This window comes from Lycium barbarum, chromosome 10 (assembly GCF_019175385.1).
Source record: "Lycium barbarum isolate Lr01 chromosome 10, ASM1917538v2, whole genome shotgun sequence".
In the NCBI taxonomy this organism is placed as follows: Eukaryota; Viridiplantae; Streptophyta; class Magnoliopsida; order Solanales; family Solanaceae; genus Lycium; species Lycium barbarum.
The window spans coordinates 70761123-70772448 of record NC_083346.1 but is presented as its reverse complement, the minus strand read 5'-3'; the positions used below and the strand labels follow the sequence as shown (position 1 = coordinate 70772448).

General features: G+C 36.7%; 1 protein-coding gene across 2 annotated transcripts; it reads right to left on the bottom strand.

The window, feature by feature from the left end:
- Window positions 1-3960: 3960 nt before the first annotated feature.
- LOC132614326 (proteasome subunit beta type-5-like) lies at window positions 3961-10580 on the bottom strand. Of its 2 annotated transcripts, none has more exons than XM_060328746.1 (8): window positions 10423-10580; window positions 9734-9858; window positions 9522-9651; window positions 8433-8539; window positions 5602-5736; window positions 5417-5520; window positions 4579-4679; window positions 3961-4447 (listed from the first exon to the last, which is right to left on the bottom strand). In XM_060328746.1, exons 2-8 carry the CDS (start codon window positions 9848-9850, stop codon window positions 4320-4322), a joined length of 822 nt encoding a protein of 273 aa, XP_060184729.1. In that variant the 5' UTR covers window positions 9851-9858; window positions 10423-10580; the 3' UTR covers window positions 3961-4319. The 2 variants fall into 2 exon arrangements, with proteins under 2 accessions (XP_060184729.1, XP_060184730.1); XM_060328747.1 differs by lacking the exon at window positions 10423-10580 and adding an exon at window positions 10087-10315.
- Window positions 10581-11326: the final 746 nt, after the last annotated feature.

The following is an 11326-nucleotide window of genomic DNA, read 5'->3' as shown; positions in this document are numbered from 1 at the left end:
CTAGATGTAAGCATAAGAGTAAGCTAGGAGGGTGCTCGGGTGGGCTAGCACCGGGTGCTCGTCGCGGCCCTGAGTCGGGTCGTGACAAGTGACTAATTGAATTAGTCATCAAATGACTATATATATGCTATCCTTGTTGTTTACACGTGCCCCACTTATGTGGCATGTGTTTTTCTTTTTCTTTTTTTTTTTTAAAATCGGGTGGGGCCCACTTCAGTAATTAATCTTAATTAATTTAATTAATTACAATTCTCACTTAATAATCTAATCACAATTAATTAATTCCTAATCTCCAATAATAATATTTTTACACTAAATACAATTTATAAACAATTTATGTTCTAATTAAAATTGAAAATTAAGGATTTCTATTCCGTGTCCGAGAAGGATTCCGTCTTTAACTCGCGTCGATTCTTTTGCGAATAACTCGACGTATAAAAATACGGGGTATAACACTGAATCTCTTGCTCACATATAGGGGCACGTGGATCAAAATGAGATAGTGATGGAACTCTCCACGCAATTTCTCTTTTGATTTCTTTTCTCTCTCCCCCTAATTGTGAAAAATTTGTTTCATTAAATCGACAATCTGCAAATCGGGCAGTGAATAAATCTCCCGTCAATGGGTCAAGATAGCGAATAATGGAGGGTGATTCAAACCCAACATATATTCCTAACCTTCTTTGGGGGCCCATCTTAGTGCGCTGTGGTGGTGCTACAGGCACATATACAGCACAGCCAAAGATTCGGAGATGAGCAATATTTGGTTCATGACCAAATACTAATTGTGACGGGGAGTATTTTTTATAATAAGTCGGTTTGAGACGAATAAGAGATGCTGCATGTAAGATAGCATGACCCCAGACGGTTGTAGGCAACCGTGTTTTCATAAGTAATGGTCTTGCTATCAATTGCACACACTTAATAAATGACTCAGCAAGGCCATTTTGGATATGAACATGTGCTACAGGATGTTCAACCTTTATCCCAACTGATAAACAATAATCATCAAAAGCTTGGGATGTAAATTCTCCAGCATTATCAAGACGTATAGCTTTTATAGGATAATCTGGGAACTGTGCCCTTAAGCGTATTATTTGTGCCAATAATTTCGCAAACACCAGGTTGCGAGACGATATGAGGCACACATGAGACCATCTCGAAGACGCATCTATTAGAAGCATAAAATATCTGAATGACCCACAGGATGGGTGAATAGGTCCACATATATTCCCAGGTATACGCTCTAGAAAAGCAGGGGATTCAACGTCAACTTTCATTGGTGATGGCCTGGTTATCAATTTGCCCTGATGACAAGCAACACATGAAAATTCACTACTTTCAAGAATCTTCAGGTTCTTAAGTGGATGCCCATTTGAATTTTCAATAATTCGTCTCATCATTATTGATCCAGGATGACCCATTCGGTCATGCCAAAGCACAAAAGTTCCTGAATCGTTAAACTTCTGGTTTACGATTGAGTGCGCTTCAATTGTACTAATTTCTGCATAGTACAGGCCAGAAGACAAAGTTGGTAATTTCTCCAAAACATATTTCTGGCCGGAGACATTCTTTGTAATAATAAGATATTCATCATTTGTTTCATTTAATGTCTCGACGTGATACCCATTACGGCGGATATCTTTGAAACTCAACAAGTTTCTTAGGGATCTAGAAGAGAATAATGCATCTTCTATAACAAGTTTCATCCCCTTAGGTAGAAATATAGTAGCTCTTCCGGAGCCTTCAATTAATTCCGAATTGCCAGAAATTGTATTAATATTTCCCTTTTTTCTACGCAAGTGAGAAAAGTATTTCTCATCTTTGAATATAGCATGCGTTGTTCCACTATCAATCACACAAATATCTTCATGATTGGTCATTGATCCAAATAATATTTGAGGATTTTCCATATATTCTTCAAAACGAAAGAATAGACAAAGTAAACATCGAAGTAGATATTATGATTAGACAAAGTATTACACACACTTTATTACATATATTACTATTAAACAAAGCATTACACACTTTATTTACATAACTATGGAAACATAACCACATTATCTAATACAAACGACATGTATGAAATATCTAAGTTATTATAGATCCATCACCGACTAGATGATCTATTTTTCCTTCAGGGAGTTCAAAGAAATCTGCCACATCTAGATGCATAGGCTCAACATTATCTTCAGAAATAAAATTTGCTTCGACATCCTTTTCTGCCTTTTTGAGGGAGGCTTGATACAGCTCAACTAGGTGCTTTGGCGTACGACAGGTACGTGACCAGTGCCCTTTTCCTCCACATCGGAAGCATTTATTTTCTGAATTTTTCTTTTGCACAGCTTCATGCTTTTCATCCTTCCTTTTACACTGCTGGTGGTGAAGGGTATTATTTGGTGCAAGACGAGAATCATGATTAAAATTCCTTCCTCGACCACGACCATGACCACGACTGGGGCCACGACCTCTTTCACGCCTAGAATGGCGAAAATTAGCCTCATTCACTTCAGGGAATGGGGCAGTACCAGTGGGTTGGCTTTCATGATTTTTCATTAATAATTCATTATGTTGTTCAGCCACTAGAAGATGTGAGATTAGATCAGAATATTTCTTGAACTTCATCTCTCGGTATTGCTGCTGCAGGAGCATACTCGAGGCAGGAAAAGTGGAGAATGTTTTCTCCAGCATATCATGATCAGTGATATTTTCACCACATAATTTCAACTGAGAAATAATTTTAAACATTGCAGAATTATATGCCTTAACAGATTTAAAATCTTGTAGCCTTAAAGGGAGCCAATCAAAACGTGCTTGTGGAAGTATGACCATCTTCAGGTGATCATATCTATCTCTCAGATCATTCCACATCGTAAGAGGATCTTTAACCGTGAGATATTCCATTTTCAAATTCTCATCAAGATGATGGCGGAGGAATATCATTACCTTGGCACGGTCTTGGTTTGATGTCTCATTTTTATCTTTGATGGTGTCTGCCAGACCCATCGCATTAAGGTGAATCTCGGCATCAAGAATCCAAGACATATAGCTATTGCCGGATATATCTAAGGCTACAAATTCACGTTTAGAAAGATTTGTTATTAGTAAAGGAAAAAAAGAAATCAATACCTTCGAGGCTTTTAAAGTATTTGCTCGAGATAATAGAGCCTCGTGCTGATAACGTGTTATAAAATAAAAACTATAAAGTAAATACACGGAAGAAATATGTAGAGAGATATAAGATTGTATTCCTCTTTTTTCAATTCTACATATGACCACTATTTATAAGGAAAAATATATGCTTAATAGCTAAGCCATTTAAGATGACAACTAAGGGGTCATGTACTCTTGGTGGCTAAGTAACTTAATGAACAAGCATACTCATAACAAAATGTGTTTTTTCTAATAGATTGAATTTTACGTGCTTAACCCATGAAAACGAATCAGACCCACACGTGAGGTATGTTGAGAATACAATTAAGTAAATAAAAGTGTGTTATCTCTAACAACTTAAACTTTTAGATAAGACGGTCACACACTACTACATCATCCTAGTCGCCCTGGTTCTGGTACGCCGAGCCCCTTTTTATCAATAGCCTATCTCCTTTTATGTCACGATTCAGTTGAGAGTTGTTAGTGAACCTAATATTTAGTTATAACAAATAATGTAACAAACAAGAAGATGTGGGCAAAGATCACGTTCTAAGAAGTTTTGAAGAATAAGAATTTGAATAAAGCATCGGGTCCCGATGACTTTCCGACTACCTTTTGCCAAAGGACGTGACCTCATACATTAATAAAGCTATTGAAGTTTCATAAAAACAGGTCAGATATTTAAATCGCGCGAAAGTAAAATTCCAATTTGACCAACTTGAGGGGAAAAAAGTATTTCTATAATTTTTGAAGACTAAAAAACGTACCACACTTAACATAAAAATGCTAGTACCAAACGATGAAAAGTTTTATCCCAGAAAAACTGAATGTACTAGGATTTCTTAATAGTAAAATATTATAACATCTTCAACCTGAACACAATCAAATTACGACCGCTAATTTTAGACAAAGTATATTCGGGATGAAAGGGCAGTGGAACAGTAGGTTACAAAACCATTTGGCTAGAAGACTGAAATGGTTTTTTTCTCCAAATTAGAAGACAACTTGAATGGAGAATAGGAGAGCATACAAGGAGAAGTACTTCCAGATTGAGAGCGTTTCATGGAAAAAAAAACATATCACTAATGTTGTGCGATTAAAACAAATCTGATCCCCTTTTTATGCATCATGAAATAAAACTAACAATTTCATAGACCTTTTTCCCCTTAGGCCACAGGCACTTCAGCCATTTCTTGTTCCACAGCATCGAGTTCAACAGGGTGATAATTGTAGTGAAGTTCTCCAACATCATCACCAGATAGCTTCTTCCATCCGTCTGGTCCAACATGATAAACTGAAGGAAACAAAAAACCATAATAATTAATAACCAAACGGACAAACACAAATATTTCGACAGAGTAGCAAGGAGGATAAAATCTCTCATATTTTAAGTTGTTTTCATGGATGAGGAAATCAGAAACATACCACTAGCAACACCACCACTAGCTCCATCACGGAATGTTGCGTGATAAATAGCTCGTCTGGCCAGCTCAGCAGCTTCTTCCACAGATAAATCAAAGTGGTACCTAGACAAATGATACAGCAAGAGGAGAAAGGATGTAAACTCAGATGCAAGAGTGTGGCAGTTTCTGCAGTTCATAAGTCCAAAGAATGTAGGGCATAACAAAAGAAGTCAATGACCAGTTGAAACTGTCGCATGACATCAAACATCCCCATCTACAAATTTGAGAAGAGTAACATGAAGGCTTCTCAGACTAGCTATTAGTACATGAAGTGAAACAATTTTCACCATATCATCATCACTGTATATAAAGGAGAAAGCTTTGTTCTTCTCTTGGAGAAGACAGATTTAGTATGGCTCGGGTCAACAACTTGGTGCCGAAGCCATATGGAAGCCAATGGCAGAAAGTGAACGCAATAATAATGTGGACTCCACAACCTAGACCTACAGTTACCCCCCCCCCCCCCCCCCCCCACCACCACACACACAAAACCCCCAAAAACCCGGTTTCAAATTATGTGGCATACTTTGACTCAGCATGGAGTTTAGAAAGAAAGGAAGACTTTGTAACTTGTGGTCTTAAACATGCCATACATTTGCATGGCTATAAAAAAAATTCATTACGGGTAAAATGTGAAATTTAAAGTTAAATTGTTATCTAATATAGAAATGTTTAATCCTTTCTGGAACGGACTAATAAGGAAATCGTGTCACATAAAACGAAATACTCGGAGTACTAGTTATCAGTAGAGCCTAAGAAAAAACATGGAAAAGATGACAGGAAAATGTGGAAGCACATACCCATTGTCCAAAACACCATAAGCATAAGGTGAACCAGATCCAACAGAGAATCTGTTTCCTTTAAGTCGTCCTCCCTCACTGTCGACGTAATACAGTCCTGGACCCTACACCATCAAATTTTATGTTATAAGAAACTCATTTGGCAAGGCAACATGCCAAAAATTTACAGGATCATCTTCTACTACCTTCTCATCCCAACCAGCAATCATTGTTCCAACAGACAAACCCATTCCTCGGTAAGAATATAAAATATTCGCCAGCAATTTTGAAGCTCCAGTAACAGAAATTCTCCTTTTGTTAGCCAGTTCATGTAGACGACACTGAATCAGGAAAGAGGATAGATCAGCAGAATTTCTGTAGGAAAATAATAAAAAAATGCAATGGTTTTCCATTACAAAATTAACACCCCTAGAACTTTATTTGAGTTGGTCATCCCGATCAAGGGAGCCTACTTTGAAATAGCTATTAGTGACCCATGCATGTGGCAAAAAGTGGTGACATGGAAAAAGCAAGGCTAAAAGAAGACTTGATTGATGAAATAAAATTCAGCAATCATCTCAAGAGTACAGCGAAGCACCCAAAGTTGCAGCGATAACTCAAAAAAACTCAAAGCACTTAACTGCTGCATCCTGCATCTCATTTTCTATGACTAAAGATCCTAGTCCTCCTTCCAGAAGCCCCAAACTAAGAAACATACCATTTACAAACATAAGAATATGCAAAATTTCCAAGAATTAAGAGATAAGCTAGAAAATATTAACACAAATGGGACATTAAGAGAAGAATGGTTAAGGTTAGTTGTAGTTTCTCAAATTATAAACTAGCTTGAGAAGAGCATTTTACTAGGTTTCCATATGCATATTTTATGAAACGACACAATGTGTCAAGCTACTAAGGACAAAAGTTTTAACTATGCAGTATCTTAATCTTCAACATTAGAGTCCAGTTGCTAACTGGATAAGGTCTCAGTAAACGTAAGACGAAATTGACCTGCATTTTGTCGTAAAATGAACTCTAGATTAGATTAATTTGCTAGTTCTACTACAATTTTTCAACCACTCCCTGACAAGTCGAATGTCTAGCTTTTGCCGGCAAACCAAGATAAGTAGGTAGTAAGGAACTGCTCCACCTAGAAGCCTATTCTGGAAAGATATTGACTGAACCTCACACAATTAACAAGAAATATGCTACTTGTTGAAAAGCTTATATGCAACCCAGACACACTGCCTCAAAAGCAGGTAACACCACCTTCAAGTGTTTTAGTTGTATTTTCTCCGCAGCACACAAAACTTAAGTGTCGTCAACAAATAATAAATGTGACACTCCTAATATATAAGCATCTTTTCTACCAAAGCCCTTAATCCATCTTCTCATGTTAAAAATTAAACTAAAGGCTCAATAATTAAAAGAAATAAGGGAGATGGTAGGCCCCCTTATCTTCTTTTTTTTTCCAGTGACAAAGAAATCCATCTGGAGCCGACCCTTTGGGTCAACCGCAGCCTTTGAAACTCGGGATGATGGCATCCTTCTCCACATACATACCAGGGTTAGTTCGCTTGGCACAGGGCTCGAATTGTGACCTAAGAAACAAGTCCCTCAACCTTTGCGAATTGAGCTAACCCCTAGGGCAAGTAGCCTATTGGACTTCCATTTATGAGTATTGACACGTTGACATTAGATACATATGATTTTATCTACTTCGTCCACTTTTCTCAAAGTCCAAGTTCACTGATAAATTTGACAGGACGGACCAATTTACATGGAGGTAGACTTTCTCAAGGTCAAATTTGCAGACTACACCAAGGTTTTCAAATCTCATTCTGGAATTCAGACACTCGTTAGCCACCTACTCAGCATCAATAATATGCCTACCATCCACAAAAGTCTTTAGGCTTTTGATACAAACTTATCAATAACTGTCTTCCATTTCTCATACAACTTTTGCAAGTATATTGTATACACTGCCGAGTACGCTAATAGGTCTACAGTCTTTTATCTCTATTGCTCCTTTCTTTTTTGACATCAATGCCATAAGGGGTCGATCGGTTGAGGTTTTACGAGATATAATCTCCACTACGAATCAACATCAGTTTATTCAACATTAATTAAGACAACCATTTGGTTGCTCCTCTTTGTTTCCTCAGAAGTAATTTGTATAAGTTATGTGGGAAACTAGGTATTACTTATGTGGGATAGAATCTGGAATAAGAATTCGGGTTTTAATTATACATAGACCAAAAACGCTAAAACGACAAAACTAACCTCATAATAGTACGAAAAGTCTTATTTTTGTTTGGAAAATAAACAAATATTTTAAATTATACATTGTATATTAATATGTAATATAATGCTAAACAATCAACAAGAAACAATCCAAGCATTATATAATCCTTGTATTACTATTCCTTAATCCCTATATTACAATTCCCTACATAACCTGTCTCTAAACAAAACGGCATCTAAATGTCGTGTTCATGCTACTTTCCAGTTTTCCTTCCTTACACAATCAAGAAAAGTCATTGAATCTTAACAATCAAAAAAAGAACAGTCATTGAATCTTAACAATCAAAGATCTTTCTACAGATTGGCTGACACTTTTGGTAAAGTCCATGGTGATCTTTCAGAACCACTATGGCAACAGGAATGGAAATTAGTATTTTTCTGGTTATGAACTTTGTCCCAGTCAACACCACCAAGTACTTGGTAGTTTGTTTTATTTATTATTTATTCTAGTTACATACAATTTCACTGTAGTGATGGTTAGGCATGGTCATTCTACAGAAATCTGTGCATCCAATTTTCAGAAATTTCTAGAATATGGAAACTATGAAATCTCGAACCAAACATGCAAATAAAGAAGATTCCAGAGTATTCAAAGGCTAGCACAGATACCTAAAAACGCTAACAGAACCGCAATATACATGATTGTAGGAAGCCTAAAAGTGATCTATAGGACACTCTTCGCCGTTGAAAAATGCAGAAAGCCAGTAAAGAAAACATAATACATAATAACAACCTTGATTCCTAGGTTTCTATGCCAGAATTGGCAGTCAGCAGCACCCCCGGCCATTGTTCCAAGCATATATGGATTTATTTCAATGATTTTCTTCACTGACTGAGATGCTGCAAGAAGAAAGATTATGATTTTCGCAAATGGCCAAATCAAACTAACTTCTGATTTGAAAAAACAAACACCAAAACAATATTCAAGATTACTTGTTTCCTCCCTACAAAAATAGAAATCTAACAACCTGAAAATTGGAATTGACATTCTTCTAATTGACACATATAGAATCAATGTATTACATATTCAGAGAGTAAGAGAAAATAGAAGCTTCTACTCACGTGTTAACCTGTATTTACTGATGATCACAATGTAAATCCTTACCATGTCTTCTGAATAGTCCATCAAATAACTATATATGAGAGGTCAGTACTTTCTAGGTAGCCATTACCTATCTGTTTATCCATACACCATTGGCTATGGTGCTTTTGTTTTTTCTTCTGATGAGGGAGAAATTGTCTAGGGCCAAACTTTTAGGACAACCGCAGCATTCGAAACTCGGGGTAAGTGGGTCCTTCCCTACCCTTCTCTACTTAAATACCATGCTTAGTTCACATGGCGCAGGGCTCGAACCTGTGACGTAAATCACAAGTCTCTCAACCTTTGCCACATGAACTAAGCCTTGGGGACGGTTTTGGTTCTAATGTCTATAACAAGACCAATTAGTTTAGTGATAATGAAAACAGTCCTATACAGGGAGGGTGTCCTCAAACATAAGCAAATGAAAAAACTTGAAGAGAAGTTACCGCAACCTAGGGGAACTTCCACTTTTTTTTTTTTTTTTTTGATACTTTAGACACCAATACCGGGTAAATGCTATTTCACTTGCTCGTGGGATCTCAAATTCTCAATTGCCAATACAGGTCTTATATGAACATTCTACTCCCTACAATGATTATATTAAGTCATATGGCACCTTAATAACTCTTCTAGCCAGCAAATTACAAGAAATAGCCAACAAATGAGCAATCAACAATTTTTTTGACATTATTTTAAAAGTGAAGATGAATATTGTGGATATTCTAAAAGTGAAGAACTGACAGATATATCCTCCCATGCTAGCGCGAGAATCAGCAGCGACCATAACACCTCCTTTGAAAATGAAAGCAAGAGTGGTTGTGCCCTTTGCAGGCTTCACCATTTGGATTGCTTCTTTCTGAAACCCATCAAACTGAAAAACCACACTAACGAATATGAAGTCGGCACTTAAATCAACTGAATATAATTGTACAAGAATAAACAATAAAACTCACATTAGTAGCATTAGGAATGTGGAATGATGGAGAAGTTGGGATGCCATCATATAGCTCAGAAGACTCACCCCTGAATGGGGCAGTCGATTCAAGTCTACTAAGATCAATCTTCATCATTTTACCACCTGCACCACAAAAGAAAGACTAATGACAAACAATAAAAAAAGGGCAGCCCGGTGCACTAAGCTCCCACTATGCGGGGATCCGCGAAGGGTCAGACCACAGGGGTCTACTGTTCGCAGCCTTACCCTGCATTTATGCAAGAGGCTGTTTCCACGGCTCGACAAACAATCTAGAGTTAAATAATTACATAATTATGGTAGTCAAATTATCAAGTACTTGAAACCTATTACCTTTGCACGAGGATCAGCGTGGAAAGACTAGTTTAAATTTTAACTTAGTTAATGTTAAATGGTTATAATTGAGAGCTTAGAAATTGAAGTCTGTTGTTCAGAAAATTACAAGGGTTAAATTTTAGAGGTGAGAAATTGAAATAGAAAATTAGAATGATAAAAATTGCATCTCCTTTTGGCCTTTTTCTCGTCAGAATTTATTGGTTTGTGGGAGCCCTACTTTAATGAAGTGAAATACAGAAAATAAAGCATTGCGATTTCAATAAAAATGAGAGAAGGTAGGAGGGTTAGGGTTTTTCTTTGTAGTCGAGAGAGAAAGAGGAGAAGGGAACTTACTACAAGTCGACTACAGAGATCGTTTCCGAAAGAGATCGCAGATGTAAGAGCATCCGAGGACTTGCTCAAAAAAAAAATCAACTCAAATAGTGTTCACAGAAAAATGAACTAAAGTAAAGTGTTAGAAATCAGAAAAGCTGACAAGTTTGAGTTGGAGGGTCAAAAACCACTTAAATTTTTTATTAAGAGCCCATTTGGATTTAGCTTATTTTAGATGCTGTTAAGTCTAAATAGATTTTAACCACTATTAAAGTATTTGGGTAAGATAAAAAAATATTTTTAAAGCAAAATAACAAAAATAAGTCAAAAGTCATAAGTTAGAATTCTTAATTAATCTCGAACTTATGACTTTTGGCTTATAAGTCAAAAGTCATAAGCCAATCCAAACGAGCTCTAAGTTAAACAAGGGTCAAAATATAATATTAAAATTTTGTTAAACCTCTTCAAAATATAAAAACACCCATATTTTAACCCCACACCTCCCAACCCATTTATTTCAAAACTCAACAACAACAACATATACAATGTAATCGCCATTTTGGTAGGGTAGAGTGTTCGCGGATCTTATCTCTATCTTGAGAAGTAAAGAAATTTCTGAAAGATCCTCATTATGAAGAAAAGTAACAGTAACTGCAGCAAACTAATAAGATAGTCGAAGTGCACCAGAGAGCAGATATTAACATAGATTGACAGATAAGAAACTACAAGGCTCATACTACTCCTACTAGTATGGAAGGATACACGGGACAACGTTCTTGTCACGACCCAGCTGGGGGCCGCGACGGGTACCCGGGGCTAACCACCGAGCACCGCTCGTGCTATCATTTCCTTAACCCATTTAACAATCATTCATTGATTCCCTGTTAACCTTAAAAAGGATCTGATTTTCATTACAGAACATAAT

Coding starts and splice junctions, on each gene's coding strand:
- LOC132614326 (XM_060328746.1), bottom strand. CDS start 9,850: ATGATGAAGATTGATCTTAGTAGACTTGAATCGACTGCCCCATTCAGG. Junction 9,652..9,733: donor ACATTCCTAATGCTACTAAT/GTGAGTTTTATT, acceptor GTGGTTTTTCAG/TTTGATGGGTTTCAGAAAGA. Junction 5,737..8,432: donor ATAGAAACCTAGGAATCAAG/GTTGTTATTATG, acceptor TTCCTGATTCAG/TGTCGTCTACATGAACTGGC.